General features: G+C 46.8%; 3 protein-coding genes across 10 annotated transcripts in view; 1 reads left to right on the forward strand and 2 right to left on the reverse strand.

Moving 5' to 3' along the window:
- The window catches only part of COPG2 (COPI coat complex subunit gamma 2), a 36038-nt gene extending 34053 nt beyond the window's left edge, over nucleotides 1-1985 (reverse strand). Inside the window, exon 1 of the mRNA XM_072918300.1 lies at nucleotides 1774-1985. Coding sequence (XP_072774401.1) covers nucleotides 1774-1867 — 94 coding nt within the window. The 5' untranslated portion in view covers nucleotides 1868-1985. The remainder of the gene's footprint in view (nucleotides 1-1773) is intronic.
- IL15RA (interleukin 15 receptor subunit alpha) lies at nucleotides 315-8477 on the forward strand. 3 transcript variants are annotated; one of them, XR_012051900.1, is made up of 7 exons: nucleotides 315-472; nucleotides 5637-5828; nucleotides 6418-6471; nucleotides 6683-7069; nucleotides 7383-7440; nucleotides 7529-7781; nucleotides 8139-8477. XR_012051900.1 is itself a non-coding variant. In XM_072918391.1 (6 exons), exons 1-6 carry the CDS (start codon nucleotides 397-399, stop codon nucleotides 7632-7634), a joined length of 873 nt encoding a protein of 290 aa, XP_072774492.1. In that variant the 5' UTR covers nucleotides 315-396; the 3' UTR covers nucleotides 7635-8477. The 3 variants fall into 3 exon arrangements, 2 of the variants coding, with proteins under 2 accessions (XP_072774492.1, XP_072774497.1); XM_072918391.1 differs by having other exon boundaries at nucleotides 7529-8477; XM_072918396.1 differs by having other exon boundaries at nucleotides 6686-7069; nucleotides 7529-8477.
- The window catches only part of FBH1 (F-box DNA helicase 1), a 35132-nt gene continuing 13318 nt past the window's right edge, over nucleotides 2780-24593 (reverse strand). For 4 of the 6 annotated variants that reach the window (XM_041720851.2, XM_041720858.2, XM_072918294.1 and 1 more), the window contains exons 9-21: nucleotides 24155-24323; nucleotides 23160-23388; nucleotides 21978-22065; nucleotides 21333-21419; nucleotides 19933-20069; nucleotides 18947-19046; nucleotides 18014-18135; nucleotides 16441-16516; nucleotides 14016-14213; nucleotides 12658-12780; nucleotides 11913-12019; nucleotides 11130-11270; nucleotides 8407-9903 (exon numbers count right to left, since the gene is read on the reverse strand). In XM_041720851.2, the coding sequence (XP_041576785.2) occupies nucleotides 9802-9903; nucleotides 11130-11270; nucleotides 11913-12019; nucleotides 12658-12780; nucleotides 14016-14213; nucleotides 16441-16516; nucleotides 18014-18135; nucleotides 18947-19046; nucleotides 19933-20069; nucleotides 21333-21419; nucleotides 21978-22065; nucleotides 23160-23388; nucleotides 24155-24323 (1679 nt within the window). In that variant the 3' untranslated portion in view covers nucleotides 8407-9801. Of the gene's footprint in view, nucleotides 3498-5761; nucleotides 5888-6900; nucleotides 7075-8406; nucleotides 9904-11129; nucleotides 11271-11912; nucleotides 12020-12657; nucleotides 12781-14015; nucleotides 14214-16440; nucleotides 16517-18013; nucleotides 18136-18946; nucleotides 19047-19932; nucleotides 20070-21332; nucleotides 21420-21977; nucleotides 22066-23159; nucleotides 23389-24154; nucleotides 24324-24593 lie in introns of those variants that run through there. The other 2 variants (XR_012051890.1, XR_012051893.1) reach the window with 2 other exon arrangements.

A 24593-nucleotide genomic window follows, 5' to 3' on the forward strand; every position in this document is an offset into this window, starting at 1 on the left:
AATTACATCCCTCCAGGAGTATCCCATCCCCTTTCCCCATCCCATCCTGCACTCCCGGGCCACGAACCCAAATATTTCATCCTCTTCCTCCCGGGGCATCTCACACTCGCTGGATACTGTCTGCATCCCTGTATTTCATCCCTTTCGGGGCATTGCGTCCCGGGGTACCGAATTTCCCCCGGGTACCGAATTCCCCCCGGGTACCGAATCCCCCCAAGCACCGCATCCCCTCCCTGCCCCCGCTGCCATTCCCGGCGGGGCGGCGCGTCCCACCCGGTGGCTCCGGCTCGAAAGCGAAAGCGAAACCGTTCGAGGCCACACCGGGACGACGACAGCGGCAGGGAAGTGAGGGAAGCATCGCGGAGCTGCCGCTGGAGCCGGTCCCGTACCGGGGCCATGGCACCGCCGCTGCTGCTGCAGCTGCTCTGCGGCACCGCCGCTCTCCTGCTGCTCCGCTCCGCCGCCGAACCCGGTAAGGGTGGCAGCCCCGGGCTCCCCACCGCTTGTCCGAGCCCACCCCGGGGTGCCCACCCCCTCCCCGGGGTGCCCACACCCTCCCCGAGGTGCCCACACCTTCCCCGGGGTGCCCACCCCCTCCCCGGGGTCCCTACGCCCCATCCCCGCTGCGCTCCCCGGGATGCCCGCGGTGCTCCCGGGATCCCCGCTCCGCTCCCAGGTGAGCCCGCTCGATTTCCGCCGGGAATCGCGCCGCTCCCGGGGCTTTCCCAGCTCCCGCTGAGGTGCCCATGCCATCCCTGGGGTGCCCGTGCCACCCTGAAGCTGCTTCCTCGCTCCGCTCGCCGGGATGCCCGCGGTACTCCCGGAGCGCCCGCGCCGCTCCCGGGGATGCCCGCTCGGCTTCCCGGAGGATTCACGCTACTCCCCGGAGTACTCGAGCCCCAACTTGGGGTGCCCATGCCACCCCTGGGGTGCCCATGCCATCCCTGGGGTGCCCATGCCGTCCCTGGGGTGTCTATTCTGCTTCCCTGGGTTCCCAGGCTGCTCCCTGGGGTGCCCATGCCATCCCTGGGGTGCCCAGGCTGCTCCCTGAGGTGCCCATGCCACCCCTGTTGTGCCCAGGCTGCTCCCTGGGGTGCCCATGCTGCTCCCCGGGGTGCCCATGCCATCCCTGGGGTGCCCAGGCTGCTCCCTGAGGTGCCCATGCCATCCCTGGGGTGTCTATTCTGCTTCCCTGGGTTCCCAGGCAGCTCCCTGGGGTACTCAAGCTCCCACTCAAGGTGTCTTTGCTGCTCCCTGGGGTGTCTATGCCATCTCTGGGGTGCCCAGGCTGCTCCCTGGGGTGCTCAGGCCATCCCTGGGGTGCCCAGGCTGCTCCCTAGGGTGCCCATGCCATCCCTGGGGTGCCCATGCCATCCTTGGGGTGCCCATGCCATCCTTGGGGTGTCTATTCTGCTTCCCTGGGTTCCCAGGCAGCTCCCTGGGGTACTCAAGCTCCCACTCAAGGTGTCCTTGCTGCTCCCTGGGGTGCCCAGGCTGCTCCCTGGGGTGCCCATGCCACCCCTGGGGTGTCTATTCTGCTTCCCTGGGTTCCCAGGCTGCTCCCTGGGGTGCCCAGGCTACTCCCTGGGGTGCCCAGGCAGCTCCCTGGGGTACTCAAGCTCCCACTCAAGGTGTCCTTGCTGCTCCCTGGGGTGCCCAGGCTGCTCCCTGGGGTGCCCAGGCTGCTCCCTGCATTCCCAAACCTCTCCCTGGGTGCCTGGTGACCCCCCCCAGAGTGCCCAGGCTGCAGCCCTGTGTTCCCCGGGTGCTCACCTCGCTCTTGGCATTCCCACACCAGCTCCTCACAGTGTCCAGGGAGTTTGGGGGTGATTTTAGGATGGGTGTGATGGACCCATGGCAGCTGCATCACTGTGGGGTTTTGGCCTGGGTGCGCTCCGTGGGTTTTCCATGGCACTGGGAGTTGTCCGTGGCTGCTGAGCCTGGAAGGTCACATCATTGTCTTGCTGCTGCTAAAGTCCAAAATCCTGGAATCACTGGATCTTGATGGCTGAAAGACACCTTCAAAGTCACTGAATTAACCCCCCAAGTGCCACATCTGCGTGGCTTTAAATCCCTCCAGGGATGGGGACTCCACCCCTGCCCTGGGCAGCCCATTCCGATGCTTTACCAACTTTTTCAGGAAGGAATTTTCCCTAAAATCCCCACTGAGGCTCCCTGGCCCAGCCTGAGGTTGTTCCCTCTCCTCCTGTCCCTGTTCCCTGGCAGGGACTTGTGCAGAGCCACAAGGTCCCCCCTGAGCCTCCTTTTCTCCAGGCTCAGCCCCTTCCCAGCTCCCTCAGCTTCTCCTGATTTTCCAGACCCTTCCCAACTCAGTTGCTCTTGGAGCTTTGGGAAAAATCTCATCACAGCTCCACCCTTGGAACTCTGCTTTGGCTCATCCTCCCAGGGGCTGCTGGAAGCAGAAAGACCATTAGGAAATATTTAATTTGCTGATAATGTGGCAGCTGCGAAGGATTCTGTGAAGTAAGGATGGAAGGAAATGCAAACCTTTGGCACAGCTTCAGTGCTCACTCTTCTCCAAGCTCCTGTGTGCTCCTGAAGCCCTGGGAAATGAATTTATCCCTATTTATAACAGAATGGCCGGGAACATAAAAGTCTTGGGGGACAAAAGTCAGAAGAGCCCCTAAAACACCTAAAAATAGCCCCCCTCAAGTCATTCCTCACTGACCACCGAGCCCAGACATCCAGACAACACTCCAGGCAGCAGTGCTGCCACCAGGATCCTTGTTTGGGGCAAAAAATGTGGGTTTAGGGGGTATTAGAGAAAACAAATTATATTTATTTCTTTTAGTTCATGTGATGGATAATTTGGGATGTGCTGCTGTATCTCACGATGTTCCCACTGTCCTCTCCTGCTCAGCTGGAAATACTTTTGAGTTAAAACATGAAAGTTTTATTTATTTACATGATCTTGGCATTTCTCATGGATTTTTCTTGCATCCAGATTTGTGAAATTCCTCTTTTCTTCTCTTTTTTTTTTTTTTTTTGGCTCATGGCTTTTAAATTTTGAGCAGAAAAACCCCACCTCTCTGGGCCTTTTCCTGATAATTTTTTAAGGAGAACAGACAAGTTTTTCCTGGTGGAGAAAAACAGAATAAATGAAGTAAAAAAATCCATGGAAATGCAAAATATCGAGCACGTTGCAACCTGGATGCTTTATCCCAGCAGGATCCAGGTGGAAATAAGGCAGCTGGAGGTGTTTTCCTGGCATGGTCGGCTCCTTTGGGAGGTTGGCCAAGAAGGGGATGAGCCTTTGAGCACCTGGGATGATCCATCCATGGGAAATTCCAACTCACTTCTGAGGAATTAAAGCCTAAATCCTCCATCTCCAGCTGATTCCTCCCCTTTTCCCTCTTGGGATGTGCTTGGTCTCATCAAACAAGATGAAATCCATGGATGGTGATCCTGGAGAGTGGTGCTGCTGGGATCTTGTTTGAACAACTTGGGCATTTTTTGGAAGAGAAGATTCCAAGCAACTGGAAAAAAAAAAACCAAACCTCTTTGGAGGGATAAGGAGAGCAGGTTTAAAAGCTGGAAGGCATAAACAGAGCTTGCAGATCCCTGTTTTTCCTGGATATTTTTGGTGTTTCCAGCTGGAATTGGCACTGGGATTTGGGAATTGGCACCATTCTGATTAGTCAGTGAGAAACCGGGAGGGTTTCTCTGTGACTAAAGGCACAGTGCCAGGTCTGGTGAGTTGTGACACTTCAACATCCCCCAAGGCAGGGGGGATTTCCTTGAATCCTGATTCCAAGAGCTGCTGATTCCAGGAATTTCACCCACATCTTGAAAGAAGACTGACAGCTGCTGTGCTCAGCACACGCGTGTCCCCACATCACTCATGTCCTCCAGCCACACTGGCCAGGATCACCTCTGGATCCACCCTGGCACTGAAATGGAACAGATTCCCTTTGGGATGTTCTGGGGATACACCACAAATTGGGGCAGGACTTTTTGAGGCTGGAGATTTTTATCTCTGGATGTTTTGGGTGCTGTGGGAGCATGCTGTGTTCCTGTCCCCACTGCTGCTGTGCCAGTTCCCTTCCCATCCTACTCCCATCCCCACGGTTTCCAATTCCCCATCCTGTTCCCATCCCCACGGTTTCCAATTCCCCACTGTGCTCCCATTCCCACTATTTCCATTCCCATCCTGCTCCCATCACACTCCTGTCCCTGGTGCCTGCTGTCCTTGTCACCGGCACGTTCCCATCCCTGTATGCTTCTGTCCTCACTGCCATGCCATTCCCATTCCCATTGTTCTTCCATCTCTATTCCCTAATGATCCCAGCCCAGCTGTGTGTTCCTCCTGGCTGGACACTGCTCCATCCCAGCTGGACATTGTTCCATCCATGGCAGGCATCAATTCATCCATCCAGCCTGGCCATGCCTCATTCCATCCTATCCATGCTTCCCATCCCAGATATCCGTCATTCCATGCTATTCCTGCTTTCCCATCCCACATATCCATTGCTCCATCCTATTCCTGCTTCCCATCCCAGTTATCATCATTCCATCCTATTCCTGCTTCCCATACTTCTTATTGATCCATCCTAGCCATACTTCACATTCCAACCCTGCATGCATCCATCCTATCTGTGCATCCCATCCCAGATATCCATCACTCCCTTCTGCTCATCCATCCCATCCCAGATATCCATCACTCCCTCCTGCTCATCCATCCCATCCCAGATATCCATCACTCCCTCCTGCTCATCCATCCCATCCCAAATATCCATCACTCCCTCCTGCTCATCCATCCCATCCCAGATATCCATCACTCCCTCCTGCTCATCCATCCCATCCCAAATATCCATCACTCCCTCCTGCTCATCCATCCCATCCCAAATATCCATCACTCCCTGCTGCTCATCCATCCCATCCCAGATATCCATCTGCTATTTCATCACCCTGGTATGGAACCAAACTCCTTCTGAGGCCAAAGGGGAAATGGGAGCTCGTTTTGGGAAAAGCAAAGCCACAACTCAAAATCCATCGTTGTCCCTCTGTCTGGGATACTTGGATTTCAACTGCCACCTTCCAGAGGGGAAAAACCCTTGGGAAGTGGCTGGAGAAGTCACCAGCAGCTGGAATTTTTCATGTCTAGCTGGGAATTAGTGGAGAAGGACGGGGGCTGTGACTGCAGCTGGAATTCAGCAGCTGGAGGCAGCTGGGACTTCTGGCCTGGGACACTCGCTGCAAGGGGATGGAACTCCATAAAAACTGCTTGCTGGCTGGAGGAGCTGCTACAAGTGACCACAAACATGCTGGAAGTGGAATTTTTCCTTTCTCCAGCCTCTGGAAGAGCTGCTACAAATGATCCCAAAAATGCTGGGAATATTTTCCTTTTCTGCATGCCCTGTGTCAGGCACAGCGTTCCTTTATTTCTGCAGGATGGATGAATCCCTATGTCCAGCCCTAGGCAGGATTTTACAGAATCATGGAAAGGTTTGGGTTGGAATAGAATTTAGGGATCGCCTCATTCGGACAGGGATAACTTCCACTATCCCAGGCTGCTCCAAGCCCCGTCCAGGGATGAGAAGTGGGGAACTCCCCATCACAATCAGAGGTTGTCTGATTTCCCTGTTGTGATTCCATGTTTTTTTTGCCCATCCCAGCGCACTGCAGCCGCCCCAAGGCCGTGGCCAACGCTCGCATCGAGGTTGGGAACCGCTCGGAGCTGAATTCCCGCCTGCGCTACTCCTGCAACCCCGGATACAAACGGAAAGCCGGGACCTCCAACCTCATCCAGTGCATCCTCTGGAACGGCTCCGAGCCCCGCTGGACCGACCCCACGCTCCAGTGCATCCGTAAGTGCTCCGTGGGAATCTGGGACCGGAGAAATACGAGTGCCACCCATGTTCTTTTCCTTCCAAAAGAATCAGAAATAGAGGGAGAATTATGGAGAGGAATTTAATCCGTGGAATTCCTAATGGATCGTGAGTTGTCCGTGGGTTGGGAAAACAAAAGTTTAGGGCCTCGCATCCTTCAGTGTTCCCTGACCCAGGGGAGGAACTTATTGTTGAGGATGGAACGCCAGGAACGTGGAATTTATAAATTGCATAAACCAGAGGTGCCCAATCTGGGAAAACATAATTAAGAGGCTGAAAATATGGATTAATTAGGAGAATTAAAAAGAGACAAGTTATTAATCAATAGAAGACAGAATGGTAATTAATAACTTGAAGCCAGTCAACATAATTCTTTTTTTTTTTTTTGCTAAAATGCAAAAATTGTTAGAATTTGACAACGAACATCCATTTTCTGGAATTTGTGGAATTTCCCGCAGACCTTAACGCTGGATAAAATAATTTTTGACTCTCTAAATTTCCAAACCACTTAGAGAGTTCATTTCCCAGCTGATGGGAAATGAACTCTCCCTGTTGTGTTTTCCCAAAGGAGATCCGTCTCTTTCCTGGGAAACCCCCGGCATGGAGAGCACAACCCAGAGAGGTGAGGAACAGAATTGGGATTGGGTTTGGAGCTGCCTGGGAGCAAAGCCACAGCTCCCAGGGTGTGGAAACCACAACATTCCCATGCTGGGATCAGATTCACCCCATGAGGTGAAATCCCAGTGAATTCTGTAGCTGTTGGACGAGGGAATGGAAATAACGGCGCTGCCTATTGATTTTGGGAATTTAAATATTTCCCACTCTTTTCCCAGCAGGTACCACCGGTGCCAGCCTGAATTCCAGCCCCTCTCCAGCTTCCAGTCAGTCACCTGTGCCACCAGCACCTGATGGGCTGTCACCAGACGGATCCAGGCCACCAGAGATGATTCCAACACCGGACACACCCACGCTGGGAGAGGGGACAACCCCACTGCCCATCCCACCCACAGATTATGCCCCAGGTTGGGCTGATTCCCAAGGGAATACAAACCTCCCCTGGGGCTTGTTTCTTCTGCTTTTCCAATGGAATTCTTCCTTCTCTCCAACCTCCTTTTCAGTGAGGTTCCTCCCAGCATCCATCCTTTTCCTACCTCTCCAGCTCAAAATTTCTTTTCTTTCTTTTTTTCCAGTTTCAATCCAGTCCTTGGCCTCTTCTGTTGGTAAGCTGGGTAAAAAAAAACAAACTTATTTGGGAAAAAGGGGCTTATTTTAATTTTTTTAAGTTTCAAATCCCTTTTGGGGGCTGTGGGAGCTTTATTCCATGGCCAATGGGAATGCCACTGAGTGGGGGAAGGATTTAGCACCCAAATTTCCTCCTGGAAAGAATAATTCCCAATTCCCTTCCTCTGGGGGTGGGGAGGGCACCTTGTGATGGTGGCCCAGAGTGGTTTTGGCTCCTTATGGAGCTATTTGGATGGAATTCATCAGCCGTGGGTTGGGAGATGCTCCTCACCCTGAGTGTCCATCCCTCAGGACTCCTGGTGCTGCTGGTCATTGGAATTGTGGCTGTCTGCTGCTGGAGGAGGAGGAAGTAAGTGCCAAACCCCAGGAATGAGTTTTCCAAAGCTTTTCCAAAGAAAAGCCTCGGAATGCCACTGATGCTCCTCTTCCCTGCACAGGCGCACCAGGCAGGGCTACATGGAGACAGAGATGGACATTCCCATGGAGGCTCATCCTCCTGGGAATGAGGAGGTGGCACCTCCTGTCGTTGTCCCCACGGGCTGAGCGCCCACCCTGGGGACACTGGGCGCACCCACCATCCCGAGGGATGCCGGAGGATGGAATTCTGGATGCTTCCCTGAGGAGCAGCCAGGGATGCTTGGCTGCTCTTCCCGGCCTGAACATGGATGATTCCCATGGATGATCCCATAGGTGGGTGGGTGTCTTGCACTGGGAGCTGGGATTTGGCGGAATTGGCCGTGGGGATGCTGGCGGTGGGCAGGGAGAGGGTTGGGATGTCGGGATGGGGTTTGGGATGAAGCTGAGCTGCCCTGCCCCAGGTAATTCCTATTCCCTGTCTAGGAGCATGGATAGAGTTGGTTTAGCTGGATACTTGTCCCATCCCTTTCCCAGCTTTGTTCCCAGAAAATGTATGGAGAAGGACCCAGCCAAGCATTTTCCCACATCCTCATCCTTTTCCTGGCTTTGTCCCAGATCCCAGAAAATGGACGGAGAGGGACCCAGCCAAGCATTTCCCCACATCCTCATCCCTTTCCTGCTCTCTTCCAGCCACTGGGCCAGAGCCAAAGGTGTTGGGAGCATCCCACCCCACACACAGCTCAGGGATCCTTTGGAAGCACTTCCAGCACCGATCCCGGCTCTGGATCCCGATCCCCACCGGCTCACGGGGAATCCAAGCTGGAGCAGTCTCAGCAAGGACCAAATAACACAATTCAGGGAATATTTTCCTTTTGTGTGTTTTTCCTTTATCCATCCACTTGTTGTTTCCTTATCCAGGTTTTATCCACTTGTTTCCTTATCCAGGTTTTATCCACTGTTTGCTTACACTTTGGAAAAGGTAGCTATTTATTTTTATGTATAAATACATATATTTTATATAGAAAATAACAGAGCAGTGGATTCTTTAACTGGATGTCTCAGCTGGGAAGGACTGGATTGGGATGAATCCATCCCCACAGCACCAAGGACATTCTCACTGGACACCATGCAAGTGAAGGGTTCATTCCCACCCTCTGAAGCTGCCAGTTCTCAAAAAGCTTGGGAAGCAGGAGGGATCCAACAGCTGAAATTCCACAGCTTTTCCTTGCTGCTCTTGCCCTGTTTGTGCCTCTGATCCTGGGATGTGTGACAGGCACAGCACTGGGCACATCCCTGCTCCCAAGGAACTTGGGATGCTCGGGAAACAGGAGAGGCTGGAAGGGAGCACTGGAGGTGCCTGATCCAATGGCTTCCATCCCGATCCAAGGGTTTGAGGGAATTCCTGCCCACGATGGGAATGCATTCCTGAGTTGGCTTTGATATTGAAAGGAGAGGGAGGGAAGCAGCTCCATGAATGGAAAAAATCAGGATGTCTGAGATTCCTGCAGCAGGCACAGCCCACAGCTCCAGCCTGTGTCCAAGGGCAGATTCCTAAAACCACTTTCAGTTTTGATTTCCCATGGCACAGCCTCTGGAATTGTGGCACAGCACACTGAGAGCGTGATCCACCTGAGCATTCCTGGGAAATGAAGGGTATTTAAGGGCAGGGAAGAGACACAAAGGAAGTGTTAAGGCTTTTTTTTGGCTATGCATTTGATTTTAGGATAGGAAATCCCTCTCCAGTTTGTCCCTGAGTTTGGCTGGAACCAGTCCAAAGGAATTTTTCTGCTGCTACCTCATTTCTTCCTTCCTGGTTGGCTGCAGGGAGAAGGGAAAGAATCCAAGGAAACCCCTCAGCTTCAAGGATAGAAAATTAATTCACTGGGTGAGAGTCATGATTTCCTCTCATGGCTGGACAGGAACAGTTCATTTACAAGAAGTAAACTTTCTTTGGATACTTTCCAGCGTTGTGTTTCCTCTTTATCCAGCAGATCAGAGGGATTTCCAGGAATGATGAGATTTTCAGGAATATCCCCTGGGTGACAGGGGGAAGAGAGGGAATGTTCCAAAATTAATCCTGTTCTGTCTGATCCATTCCTAAAGTGCAGATTCCTCTGGATATCCCACTCCCAGCTCCTGGAGGATGAGGCAGGGCTAGAGGAAAGGCATCACATCATCCCCAGGGAGCCTGGAAGTTCCTCTGGAGCTGGGAACATCCTGGAATTTGGAGCTGGACTGAAATCCTGTTCCAACGTTCACCTGGAATTTGGAGCTGGGATGTGCCAAGAGGATTTGTGCCACATCCAGGATAGATCTGGGAAGCTGGAGGGCTTTGTTAGAGCTGGATGGGCTCCTACTGGATTGTTGGGAAAGAGGTGAGTGGAGTCAGGGAGCCAAAGAACATCTGGGTGCAAGCCTGGCAAAGGAATCCCCCTGGGTCCTGGCTGCCGTCGCTCTGTGGGAGGAAAAGAGGATATTTCAGGGAAGAGGAAGCTGCAGGAACACAACCTCAGCTTCCCAGCTCTGCCACAGTCCAGGGAAGGGAGCCATGATGTGCCCAAAGCAAGGAAATCCCACAGAGAATCATGGAAAGGTTGGAAAAGGTCTTTAAGGACATTGAGTCCAACTACTCCAAGGTGAACTGATGTCCTGAGAACCTGATCTAGAGCAGAGGCTGGGCAGAGCTAAAGAATAAATTCAGGATTTATGAAAATTATCTCCTCCGTGGATCCACCAGAGCCCAGCCAGGGCTGCACCCAAGATGAACCAAAATGGCCCCAAAATGCACGAGCGCTCCCGGGGGCTCTCCCTGGGATCAGTTCTGCTCCATTGGCACCTTGGAGTTCATTGTCCCATTCCAGCTTTAGCCCAGGCAGTCCCATCCTGCTTGTTTTTCTCTCTCCAGCCCACGGTGTTTGTGCTCCTGGGCTGAGATTTGGATCATTTGTCCTTGGTGCCCAGCTGGAGCAGGAATTGTTTTGTGTCCCTGCTCTGTGCACAGAGCTCACCATCCCATAATGTGAAGCCGAGACCCACACACTAAAGCAGCTCAGAATGTGAAAATAGAAAAGCCAAACCTGAGGCCTCCCAGCCACGTGCCCAGGTGCCACATCCACAGGGCTTTGCCATCCCTGCAGGAATGGGAATTCCAGCCCTGCCTCGGGCAGCCCATCCCATGCCTGGGAACATTTCCATGGAGGAATTGTCCCCAGCACCACCCTGAACCTCCCTGGCACTGCCCAGGGCTGCTCCCTCCTGTCCTGCCCCTGTCCTGGCCATGGAGCTCCAGACTGACCTCGTGTTCCCTGCAGAGCTTGGCCTTCCCAGCCCCTCTGGAGAAGGATCCAGGTGGGACCAAAGCCAAACCTGGCCCCACAAGTTGGGCTGTGCCTCGGGCCAGGGGTGCTGTGCCAATCCCACACGGATATTCCATGGACTCCAGGAGTCACACACGGGATCTGACACAACAAAACCCCAAACTTGCATCCACCTGAGATCTCGGATGGGATGTTCGGGATGGAGTGGATTTGTGGGAAGTGCAACAACCTGGAATTACCCTAGGAAGTCACCCCTGGTTGTGAGCTCAAGGAAATGGATGGGGAGCTGAGATCCCTGCTCAGAACAGAGACTGGAATGGCTCGGGAAGGCTCCCAGATCCCAAATCCCAGGGAACGGACGTACGTGAATCAATGGGAGCTTCTTCACCACCAGCCCGGAGCTGAGTTCCAGGGATTTTGTACATCCTGACAGACAGCAAGCAACAGGATCTGCATCCTTGTCCTTCCCAGCCTCACTCAGCAGCTCCACCCGGAGAAAACGCTCCTAGGAAACACAGGAAAAAGGGAATTTCATCCCTCAGGGGGAGCTGAGGGAAGCTGAAGATTGTTCCGTAATTTTTTTAACCCCTAAGGAAGAGAGCTGGAATATGATGGGATTTAAAGAAGAAACAAAACCCCAAATTCCTGGTGATGAAAAAGCTCCAGAAGCCAATGGCAGGAAGGAGAGAAAGGGAAAGGGAAAAGGGAAAAGGGAAAAGGGAAAAGGGAAAAGGGAAAAGGGAAAAAGGAAAAAGGAAAGGGAAAGGGAAAATGGAAAATGGAAAAAGGAAAAAGAAAAAAGGAAAAAGAAAAAGGAAGGAAAGGGAGGAGATAAAGGAAGAGCTGGAAGTCCCTGCAGGCAGGGAAAAGGGAACCTCCACACTTGCACGTAGATAAAACCCCAGGATCTGTGGAAAACAACATCCAAATGCAAGAAGCCCACTGCAATCCTGTGTCTGCCTACTGGAATGTCTGATGGAGCAGCAAAATGCAGGAATAAAAGTGATTCCTGCTATTCTGGTGCATGCCAGCACAAGGATCAGTCCATGGCACGAATCCTAGGATTAGGGTGGACTTTAGGATTATCCTTTGGTGCCTTGAATCACCCCACAGCAGGATTCCCTTGCCCTGGGAAGGTTTCACTTACTCCAGCCAGGCATAAAAGGTTTTCCAGGGATTTGGACATCAGCAGGCACTTCTTGGCTCTGGTCACGGCCACGTAGAGCAGGTTCCACTCATCCTGAGGGGTCCTGTCTAGGAGGGAGGAGAGACAATCCATGGATTTAGGGATGAGCAGCTGTCTGTGGTCCTTCCAATGCTTCAGCCAGCGTCCCCAGAATGAGCTCTGAGGTTCCTTCCCACCCAAACCATTCCAGGATTCCATTTGGGATGAATCTCTGGCATTTTGTGCTGCTGGATGTGCTTGGGGAGGGAATCTGATCCCGATTTTCTCCCCGCTGAGGATTTCAGGTTCTGTCTCTATGGAAAGCTGGGAAGAAACCTGGGATATTCAAACTCTTGCTTGTCCTGGCAGGAGGAGGAGGAAAACAAAGCCTGGAGGGATTTGGGATGGCTGAAGGCTCCTTTCCATGGAGAAATTCCCAAATATTCAATCCAAACCTCCCCTGGCCCAGCCTGAGGCCGTTCCCTCTCCTCCTGTCCCTGTTCCCTGGAGCACAGCCCGACCCCCCCCGGCTGTCCCCTCCTGGCAGGGACTTGTGCAGAGCCACAAGGTCCCCCCTGAGCCTCCTTGGCTCCAGGCTCAGCCCCTTCCCAGCTCCCTCAGCTTTTCCTGGTTTTCCAGACTCTTCCCAGCTCCGTTCTCACTCTCCAGCCCTTCACCACGCTCTCCTTTCCCACTTTTTGGGGTCCCCAGGGGGCTGTTCCCTCACCAAGAGCAATGTTCATTCTCAGGAAAGCCCCACTGACAGAAGGGATTTGCACAAAATCATCCGCGACGCAAACGGTGTCGAATTCCAGGCCCTTGGCTTGGTGCACGGTCCCGATGAGAAAATCTGGGAAAAATCAAGGAAAAAGGGTGAGCCTTGGCAGCAGTGATGGTATTTTTTGTTTCCTTTCATTCTGCACCCGTTCCCCTTCTGCCTGAGTTAAATCAGAAGCAAAGCTCCTCTGTGGGGAATCCGGATGGACGAAGGGAATTTGTACCAAGGGAAATTCCTGGTTGGTATCCCAAGCTCCAGCCACATTCTCAAAAGGGAATGCTGAGCATTTGAGGAATTTTCTCTCCCCAAATTCCAACAGGAATCCTAAATGGGAAGGGCTCCAATTTCTATTATCCCAGTGTCCAGCCTGGTTTTGGAATCACTGCCAGGGATCCAGGGGCAGCCCCAGCTGCTCTGGGAATTCCACCCAGCCAGGAATTCCTCATTCCCAAAATCCCACTCCAATCTCCCTTTCCCAGGGAATTCCCTCCATTCCCAGCTCTCCCAGCCTGGCATTGGATCCATCCCCACCCCAACTCTGCTCCAGGAAGGAATTTTGTGATCCGGGGGCTTCACTGGGAATCTCGGGACTCCAGGAAGGGTCTCCCTTCCCTTTTCCATCCCCAACTCCATAAAAATCCCTCGGGATGGATTCTGAGTGTCCCAAATCCCAGAATCCCGGAATGGTTTGGGTGGGAAGGGACCTCAAATCCCATCCCATTCCAATCCCACCATCCCAGGCTGCTCCAGCCTTTCCTTGGACATTGCAGGGATCCAGGGGCAGCCCCAGCTGCTCTGGCAATCCCAGCCCAGCCAGGAATTCCTCATTCCCAAGATCCCATCCATGGCTGCCCTCTGGCAGTGGGAGCCATTCCCTGTGTCCCGTCTCTCCTTTCTTTTCCCAAATTTCAGCTCTCCTGGAGCTCTTTTGGGCCGTGGAATGTGCTGGAAGCTCTCCCTGGATCGGGGAACATTCCCAGCTCTCCCAGCCCTGGAATGTGCTGGAAGCTCTCCCTGGATCCTTCTCCTCTCCAGGGGAACATTCCCAGCTCTCCCAGCCCTGGAATGTGCTGGAAGCTCTCCCTGGATCCTTCTCCTCTCCAGGGGAACATTCCCAGCTCTCCCAGCCCTGGAATGTGCTGGAAGCTCTCCCTGGATCCTTCTCCTCTCCAGCAGAACATTCCCAACTCTCCAACCTGCCTTCAGAGCTCAGCCACTCCAACCCCAAAACTTCCCATTCCACCTCTGTTCTCCCTAAAAACCCCACCCGAGCCTTTCCCAGCATGGAAAACGATCCCGATTTTCACCTGCCAGGGATTCCTGGGACACGTGGCTGCCTCTGATCCTGGCCACCAGCGCCGGGATCCTCTCCCGGTACTTCTCCACGATGGAAATCTTCACCTCCAGGTCCCTGTCGTCCACACGCGCCGCGTATTCCCTCAGCCCCGGCAGCCCCTCCGAGTCTTCCCATTTTTTGATGAAGGAATCCTCAATCACCAGGTTTGCTGCAAGGGTGGGGATGGATTAATTTCAAACATTTTAATTTTTATTCAATATTTTTCCATCCTGTCTTGATTTCCCTCCTTTTCCAGCCGTCAGGCAAAATTCCTTCGGAGTTCACCACGCAAAAAAATAAGCGGGAATAATATTGATGGAATCAAATAATTGGGGAATCTTTTGTTGTCGCCATAAAAAAAAAAATTCAGCTGTTGCTGGTGGATTTTAAAGGGATGATTTTTATCCTGAGTTTTATACTGAATTTTATTCCATGTATTAAAGGAAATTTTGAATTTTATCCTGATTTTTTTCCTGAATTTTATCACATATTTTAAAGAAAATCCTGAATTTTATCCTGAATTTTGTTCTGTTTTTGAAAGGAAATCCTGAATCTTTTCCTGAATTTTACTCCACATTTTAAAGGAAATCCTGAATCTTAACTTGAATTTTATTATATTTTTCAAAGGAAATCCTGAATTTTATCCCATATTTTAAAGGAAATCCTGAATCTTAATTTGAATTTTATTCTATTTTTGAAAGGAAATCCTGAATCTTAACTTGAATTTTATTCCATATTTTAAAGGAAATCCTGATTTTTATCCTGATTTTTTTCCTGAATTTTATCACATATTTTAAAGAAAATCCTGAATTTCAACCTGAATTTTATCCTGAATTTTATTCTGTTTTTGAAAGGAAATCCTGAATATTTTCCTGAATTTTACTCCACATTTTAAAGGAAATCCTGAATCTTAACTTGAATTTGATTCTATTTTTGAAAGGAAATTCTGAATTTTATCCCATATTTTAGAGGAAAGCCTGAATTTTTAATCTGAATTTTATCCTGAATTTAAAGGAAATCCTGAATTTTATTCCATATTTTAAAGGAAATCCTGAATCTTAATTTGAATTTTATTCCATATTTTAAAGGAAATCCTGATTTTTATCCTGATTTTTTTCCTGAATTTTATCACATATTTTAAAGAAAATCCTGAATTTTAACCTGAATTTTATCCTGAATTTTATTCTGTTTTTGAAAGGAAATCCTGAATCTTTTCCTGAATTTTACTCCACGTTTTAAAGGAAATCCTGAATCTTAACTTGAATTTTATTCTATTTTTGAAAGGAAATCCTGAATTTTTAACCTGAATTTTATCCTGAATTTAAAGGAAATCCTGAATTTTATTCCATATTTTAAAGGAAATCCTGAATCTTAATTTGAATTTTATTCTATTTTTGAAAGGAAATCCTGAATCTTAACTTGAGTTTTATTCCATATTTTAAAGGAAATCCTGATTTTTATCCTGATTTTTTTCCTGAATTTTATCACATATTTAAAAGAAAATCCTGAATTTTAACCTGAATTTTATCCTGAATTTTATTCTGTTTTTGAAAGGAAATCCTGAATCTTTTCCTGAATTTTACTCCACATTTTAAAGGAAATCCTGAATCTTAACTTGAATTTTATTCTATTTTTGAAAGGAAATCCTGAATTTTATCCCATATTTTAAAGGAAATCCTGAATTTTTAACCTGAATTTTATCCTGAATTTAAAGGAAATCCTGAATTTTATTCTATATTTTAAAGGAAATCCTGAATCTTAATTTGAATTTTATTCTATTTTTGAAAGGAAATCCTGAATCTTAACTTGAATTTTATTCCATATTTTAAAGGAAATCCTGATTTTTATCCTGATTTTTTTTCCCTGAATTTTATTCGATATTTTAAAGCAAATCCTGGTTTTTATTTTAATTTTATTCTAAATTTTATTCCACATTTTAAAGGAAATTTTAAAAATGGAGCTTAATACCCAAAACAATCCAGGGAACTGTGAAAATAAGTTGAAAATCGCTTGAAAAATAGAAAAAATTTGGGAAAAATATCCCAAATTCTGGGTTTACTTACACTGAAAATAAGGAATCACTGTTGAAAGTTGGGAAAAGATGCCTGACAAAAATTCCCAAATTTTGGGATTTCTGTAATTAAGCAGCCAAAATAGTCCAGCCTGTGATAAAACCATTAAAAATGAAGCTTCAAACAAAAAATTAATTAGGAAATATAAAATTAACCAGGGTTAATTGTTAAGTTATAATATATAATGCTATAATATACTATCTACAAATTATTATTATTATTATTATTATTATTATTATTATTATTATTATTATTATTATAGGATTTTGATTTCCAGCAAAAGCTAAAAAATCCTGGAAAAAAGAAGAATAAGGGAATACTCACAGTTTTTCCTGACATCTGCAGGTAAGCTGAGCTTCCAAATGTCATAAATTCTACTCAGGCCAAATCTCTCCAATCCCTAAAAGGAAGAAAAATATATTTATAAAATATATAAATAACATTTACTTATAAAAAAAATTTTATTTATGTATTATTTGTAGGTGTTATTTTATTTTTTTAAAATATTTATTATTTTATATATTTTTAATATGTTTAATTTATGTGATTATTTTATTTACAAAATAAAATTTATTTATAGAATACATAAAAGAACATAAAATAAAAAACAAAATAAAAATAAACAAAAAACAAAAATAAATGAAAATAAATGAAAATAAACATTACCATAACATAAAGTACAATAAAACTACACCAAATAAAAATAATAAATTTATGGTATTTATAAATTCAATTTATTCCAAACTGCAGATTTTCAGTCTTGAGTACTTCAACCCCTCCTTGAATTGGAATTTAGGTGGAAAATTTGAAATATCAGCCTAAAATTCCCAAGGATCAAGTTCCAAATCTGTTAAAATTCCCAAAATCAGGCTCCCAACCTCTCCAACTTCCACCATTTTTGTTGTTTTCCTGCCCCATCCCTGATAAAAATGGGATAAATTATCCTAAAAATGGGATGAGGCCTGCAAGGGTTGGAGAGCAAAAGCTCTAAATAACAAAAAAATCCTGCTTTCTCCTGAAAATTCCTGCTTTTTCCTGGACTATTCCTTGAAATCCTTGGAATTCTTTATTCCAACTGTCCATCCCTCTTTCACTGCCCCATCCCTCATAAAAATGGGACAAATTATCCTAAAAATGGGATCAGGGCTGCACGAAGAAGCCTCAAAATGGGATGAGGCCTGCAAGGGTTGGAGAGGAACAGCTCCAAATAACATCCCTGACCACAAAAAAATTCCTGCTTTTTCCTGGAATATTCACTGAAATCCTTGGAATTCTTTATTACAGCAGTCTATCCCTCTTTCACTGCCCCATCCCTCATAAAAATGGGACAAATTATCCTAAAAATGGGATCAGGGCTGCACGAAGAAGCCTCAAAATGGGATGAGGCCTGCAAGGGTTGGAGAGGAACAGCTCCAAATAACATCCCTGACCACAAAAAAATTCCTGCTTTTTCCTGGAATATTCACTGAAATCCTTGGAATTCTTTATTCCAACTGTCCATCCCTCTTTCACTGCCCCATCCCTCATAAAAATGGGACAAATTATCCTAAAAATGGGATCAGGGCTGCACGAAGAAGCCTCAAAATGGAATGAGGCCTGCAAGGGTTGGAGAGGAACAGCTCCAAATAACATCCCTGACCACAAAAAATTCCTGCTTTTTCCTGGAATATTCACTGAAATCCTTGGAATTCTTTATTCCAGCAGTCTATCCCTCTTTCATTGCCCCATCCCTGATAAAATTGGGACAAATTATCCAAAAAATGGATTGTGGCCTCGAAATGGGATGAAGCCTGCAAGGGTTGGGGAATAACAGCATCCCTGGGCACAAAATATTCCTGTTTTTTCCTGGAATATTCAGTGAAATCCTTGGAATGTGAGTGGGTGCCATGCCCCTCACCCCAATGACGTGGATTTTGGCCGGGGGGTCTCTCCCAGAGAATTCCACGGCGTCCTCAAACACGTTCCAGTTGCTCCGGGACAGCAGCGCCACGTTCCCCTCCCGGCCTCCCCGCACGTCCCCTGGGGAGAAATTCCTGGTTATGCACAGCCATTCCTGCAGGAATTCCCAGTTATTCCCAGTAATCCACAGCCATTCCTGCAGGAATTCCCAGTTATTCCCGGTTATCCACAGCCATTCCTGCAGGAATTCCCAGTTATCCACAGCCATTCCTGCAGGAATTCTCAGTTATTCCCAGTTATCCACAGACATTCCTGCCAGGAATTCCTAGTTAATTAATGATTAATATTATCAATATTTCATTAATAATTTAACTTATTATATTTTATTACTAAATGTAACTTTATCTTTTATTATTAATTTAATTTCAGGAAATTAATTACTATTTCATTTTTGTTATTAATTTAATTTTATGTTTTGCTATTAATTTATTATTTCCATTTTATTATACATTTACTTATAGGAAATGATTTATTTATACGTTATTCTTAATTTAATTTAATATTTTATAATTTTATATTAAATTTTTATCTATATTTATATCTCTGTATAATTTACTTTTAGGGATTCAATTATTATTAATACTTTATTACTATCTTGTTTTAATATTTTATCATAATATAATATTTTATTATTTTACATTTATATTTTATAATTAATTCAAATTTGGAATTTAACTAATATTCATATTTTAATATCAATTTAATTTTAATTTTTGTATTAATTGAATATTTATATTTCATTATTTTTTGTGTTACTATTAATTTAATATAATAAACTAATGAATGATTCCCTATTTAATTACTTATTATTAAACAAATATACTTGGGGAATTCTTTGGGAATGCCTCGGGAATTCCCAATCCCAGCTCACCCTTTTGCCTCCCTCCCACCAGGGTTTTACTGCGGATCCCTTTGCACACGTCCAGGATCGTGGAGCCCACGTAGGCGATCTCGGGGCCGAAGCGGAAACTCTGGGAAAATCAGCAGGCAAACATGAAGGAATTCTTGGAATCTATACAATCCTATCTCTATGGAATTATGGCATTCACAGCAATCTTCTGGATAATTTTTTCCCATGGAAAAAGCATCAAAATTTCTCCAAAATGCTCCCAGAACTCCTGGCTGTTCTTAAGACCTTCTGGAGAACTTTTCTCTTGGAAAAAGCATCAAGATCCCTCCAAAATATTCCTAGAAATCCTGATCATTCTTAAATCCAAATGATGTGAGTCCTACCAACCTCCTGGACAATTTTTTTCCATGGAAAAAGCATCAAATTTTCTCCAAAATACTCCCAGAAATGGTGGCCATGGGCAGGGACACCTCCCACTGTCCCAGGCTGCTCCAGCCCCAGTGTCCAGCCTGGCCTTGGACATTCCATGGATCCAGGGGCAGCCCCAGCTGCTCTGGCAATCCCAGCCCAGCCAGGAATTCCTCATTCCCAATCTCCCATCCATGGCTGCCCTCTGGCAGTGGGAGCCATTCCCTGTGTCCTGTCCCTGCAGGCCTTGTCCCCAGTCCCTCTGCAGCTCTCCTGGAGCCCCTTCAGGCCCTGGAATGTGCTAGAAGCTCTCCCTGGATCCTTCCCTTCTCCAGGAGAACATTCCCTGTTTTCCCAGCAGCTCCAGGTCAGTTGGATCCCACAGCTGGATTCAGCATTCCAGATGTGATCCCCTCAAAATGAGGAATCTCCCTGCACCAAGGCCTCAGTCCCAACTCTCACTTTTCCATCAACAGGATGAGATCTCTCCACTAAAGCCCCACAGCTTCCAGATCCCCCAATCCAGGGAACAGCAAACCCTCCACAGTGCCAAATTTTCCATGGATTTGGGATTTATCCATGGAAAATGCTGTCCTTACCCGGGTCAGGTAGTACATGTGGGTGTGAGGCACCAAGTAGAGGGTGTTGACGGCCCCTCGGAAGGTGTAGATCTGCTGGTGAGGGTCTCCCACCAGGATTTTCCCACATTTTTGGGATTGCACAATATCCACGATGGCTGTGGGGAAAAAATAAAATTGGATTGTGAAGGAAGAACCTGCTCCAAACCCAATGGAAAGCTCAGTTGGGATCATGAGGGTCTAAATCCAAGGGAAAGCTCAGTTTAGATCATGAGTGGAAAACCTGCTCCAAACCCAAAGGAAAGCTCAGTTTAGATCCTGAGTGGAAAACCTGCTCCAAACCCAAAGGAAAACTCAGTTGGGATCATGAGGGAACAACCTGCTCCAAACCCAAGGGGAAGTTCAGTTGGGATCATGAGGGAAGAACTTCTGCTGGTGAGGGTCTCCCAGCAGGATTTTCCCACATTTTTGGGATTGCACAATATCCACGATGGCTGTGGGGAAAAATAAAATTGGATCATGAGGGACGAACCTGCTCCAAACCCAAGGGAAAGAACTTGCTTTGGGAAGAACATGCTCCAGTTGGGAAGAACTTACTCCATACCTAAGGAAAAGCTCAGTTTGAATCATGAGGGATGAACCTGCTCCAAACCCAAGGGAAAGCTCAGTTTAGATCATGAGGGAAGAACCTGCTCCAAACTCAAGGGAAAGCTCAGTTGGGATCATGAGGGTCTAAATCCAAGGGAAAGCTCAGTTTAGATCATGAGTGGAAAACCTGCTCCAAACCCAGAGGAAAGCTCAGTTTGGATCATGAGGGAAGAATGTGCTGCAATCCAAACCCAAAGGAAAGTTCAGTTGGGATCATGAGGGAAGAACTTCTGCTGGTGAGGGTCTCCCAGCAGGATTTTCCCACATTTTTGGGATTGCACAATATCCACGCTGGCTGTGGGGAAAAATAAAATTGGATCATGAGGGACGAACCTGCTCCAAACCCAAGGGAAAGCTCAGTTTGGATCATGAGGGAAGAATGTGCTACAATCCAAACCCAAAGGAAAACTCAGTTGAGATCATGAGGAAAGAACCTGCTCCATACCCATGGGAAGCTCAGTTTGGATGAAGAAGGAAGAACCTCCTCCAATCCAAACACAAAGGAAAGCTCAATTTGGATCATGGGGGAAGAACCTGCTCCAAACCTAAGGGAAAACTCAGTTGGGATCATGAGGATCCAAATTCAAGGGAAAGCTCAGTTCGGAAGAACCTGCTCCAAACTCAAGGGAAAGCTTGGTTCAAACATTTAAACCTGAGGGGAAAATCTGTTTAAATTCCACGTATTTCGGTGAAGATACTTCCACCACATTTCCGAGCACGTGGAAATCCCCTCTGGAAGTGGGATTGGAGCTCCAGCTCCTGGAATTACTCACCTGGAGTGCAATCCTGGGCTTCATCCACAAAAATGGCATCGTATCCCGAGAGCTGGGGCTTGCTGAGCTGCCAAAGTTTCAAATATCCTGAGGGAAAAAATCAGGAATTTCAAGGAGATGGAAGAACCACGGGATCTTTAAAACAAAACCTTTTTTTTTTTTTTTTTTTTTTTTTTAAAATGACATTTCTGGCCTTGCTTCCTGCTTGGAATTTCCACATTTGGAAGGGCTGCAAAAAATCTCTGGTCTCCCTTGGCAGCCCAAATTTGATGATTTCAAGCTTCTTAATGCCCACCAAAAATTCCAAGACAAAGTTTTTTCCCAGTTATATCCAGCATTATCCAGAGGAAAGGATGTGCTGGAAGCAACTTCCAACTTTGGGCCTTATTTGTAGCCACTAAAAAATATGAATATCCTTAAAATCTGCACATTTTTATCCAAGTGAGAGCACAAATTCATTTTATGTCTTTTATAAATACACATAAAATGAAAAATTGAGCCAGAGGGATATTCCCTGGTGAACCAGTGGCAAGAAAAAAAAGGATTTTCTCCTTCTGGATGCTCAGCCGAAAACAGGAATAATAAATCCATTGATTTTTCTACCATTAAATCCCCTTTTCCCAAGGGATTTTCCATCTCTTTTACCATCACAAGTCATCTTGTATTTCTTCTGTGCGTCTCCATCCAGCTTCTTCATGTTGTCCCAAATCTCTTTGGCCTCTTCCACGTTGATCTAAAATGGGAAAAACAGAAGTGTTGGGATAAAATCATGGAATAAAAATTAAATTATGGAATGGTTTGGGCTGGAAAGGGACTCAAAGTCCATCCAGTCCCATGGGACCTTTTCCTCCATCCCAGGCTGCTCCAACCTGGCCTTGCACATTCCAGGGATCCAGGGGCAGCTTGGGCAGGAATTCCTAATTCCCAAAATCCCATCCATCCCTGCCCTCTGGCAGTGGGAAGCCATTCCCAAAAAGCCCCAGATCCCTTTTTCCCATCCCAAGCAGCTCCTCAGATCCACAAGGATTTGGTGAGGTGATTGGCTGGAAGTATTTTTCAGGGAAAACAGGGATTATCCCTTTTTTCCCAAACATCATCTTCTTCCCATTCCTTTGATTCCTCTTCCCAATCTTTTGATTTTCCACCTCCCAACCTTCTGATTCTTCCTTCCAATCATTGATTTCTCCTCTCAATCTTTTGATTTCTCCTCCCAATCTTTTGATTTTCCTCCTCCCAATCTTTTGATTTTCCTCCTCCCAATCTTTTGATTCCTCCTCTGAATATTTTAATTTTCCTCCCAATCTTTTCATTTTCCTCTCAATCTTTTGATTTTCCTCCTTCCAACCTTGATTCTTCCTTCCAGTCTTTGATTCCTCCTTCCAAACTTTTGATTTTCCTCCCAATCTTTTGATTTTCCTCCTTCCAAACTTTTGATTTTTCGCCCAAACTTTTGATTTTCCTCCCAGTTTTTTGATTCTTCCTTCCAATCTTTGATTCCTTCTCCCAATTCCTTTGGAATGTTGCTTCCAGCCTCTGATTTCTTCCAAAGCTCAGGATTTACCCCAACCCCTTCTCTGGCTGAAGGATTCCCCAATCCCCAAATTTCCCCCATCCCAAATTTCAGTTGAACACGGGAAGATCCCTGCAGATCAACATGATGGGAAGGGCGATGAACATGAATTATTTTATAAAATCATGGAATGGTTTGGGTTGGAAGAGACCTCAAAGCCACCCCACCTGTGAGCAGGGACACCTCCCACTATCCTAGACTTCTCCAAACCCCATCCAACCTCAGAAAATTCCAGAGGCTCCATCCCAAAAACTCACTCTCTTTTCCTCTTGGCTCACGAGCTGCATCAGTCCCTGAGCGTTTTTGAACCACAGGGGCGTGTGCTCCTCACAGATCTCCTCATCTGAGGAGGAGAAGAAGTTTTCCAAGGTTTGGGACACTGTTTTCCCTCTTACAAACAGGGGTTGGCCCTTCCTGTTCTGGAGGAGGAAGCTGATGGAATAAACGGACATCTTGGAAAAGTTCAGCTTGCCTTTCTCTTTGTAGCTGTGCCAGAGGTACAAAAAAGACAAAAAAAAAGACCAAAAAAAAGACCAAAAACAAGACAAGAGACAAAAAAAAAGACAAAAAAAGGAAAAAAAGAACAAAAAAAAAAGACAAAAAAGGACAAAAAAAGTTAAAACTTACAGAAATCCCTTTTTTTTTTTGTGCACTATCCCTGGAAAAAGATCAGCTTTCTATCCCGGTTCATCCTAATAATGGAATATCTTTAAATCTGCACAGATTTGTCCTGGTGCAAACACGAATGTGTCGATTTTATACATTTTAGAGATGGAAAATTGAGCTCATGCCCGGAATTCCAGTGTGTTTGCAGAGGCAAGGAATGGGATTTCCCTCTTTTTCTAGGTCATAGCTCATTTCCTTCTTACCCTCAGTTTAAATGTGCCACAACTGGACAGAAATTGGATCCTGAAAAAATCTCAGGATAAGGAAACTGATCCTCTGGAAGAGGAATTGATCCTCATGAAAAGCAGCACTTAGAGCAGTTGCAGCATTCCAGTGGGAATGGGAAGTGGGAAAACCTCACTCCCAGTGAATTTCCACCTCCCTGTGAGGAGCTCCTTGGCTTTGGGGTGCTCCCATGGATGCTAAAATCCCTGGAGCATCCCACTCCCATCCATCTGGAAACCATAAATGACAAATTTCCCCCAATTATTTGTGCTGCCTCAAATCCTGGAGCTTTCCCTCAAAACCACTTCCCCTTCCTCGTCCTTTCCCTGCTTCCACAAAGGAATTGCAATTCCCCACTCACCGTCTCCCAATGCTTCCAAAAGCCAAGGAGTGGAAGGTCTTGCAGGTGACATTCCTTGGAAAAACCTTTTCCCCCTTCTCTGCCACAGCTTTGTTAAAAGCCAGGTAAAGGAATTTCAGCTCTGAGAATTTCTCCGCATACTTGACCAAGGTTGAGGTTTTCCCTGTGCCTGGAGAGGAGAGGAAAAGAAGGAACAAAAAAAAATATAAGGAATAAAATATCCACTGTCAGGAATTAATGATTCCAATTTTTTTTTTTTTTTTTTTTTTTTTTTTACACCTCCTTCTCCTGCTGATCCAACTCCAATATTCCACTTCACTCCTGATTTCAGAGAATCAGGGAATTATTTAGGTTGGCAAAGCTTTTTCAGGTCAAGGCCAACCATTCCCAGCACTTCCAAGGGCATCCACGTCCCCAGGTGCCACATCCATAGGATTTT

The sequence above is a fragment of the Taeniopygia guttata genome, chromosome 1A, assembly GCF_048771995.1.
Source record: "Taeniopygia guttata chromosome 1A, bTaeGut7.mat, whole genome shotgun sequence".
NCBI lineage: Eukaryota > Metazoa > Chordata > Aves > Passeriformes > Estrildidae > Taeniopygia > Taeniopygia guttata.

Excerpts from the sequence above, each read along its gene's own strand:
- IL15RA (XM_072918391.1), top strand. The coding sequence starts at position 397 with ATGGCACCGCCGCTGCTGCTGCAGCTGCTCTGCGGCACCGCCGCTCTC. Across the intron at positions 6,472-6,682 it reads GGAGAGCACAACCCAGAGAG|CAGGTACCACCGGTGCCAGC; the intron begins GTGAGGAACAGA and ends CTCTTTTCCCAG. Across the intron at positions 7,070-7,382 it reads GTCCTTGGCCTCTTCTGTTG|GACTCCTGGTGCTGCTGGTC; the intron begins GTAAGCTGGGTA and ends TCCATCCCTCAG.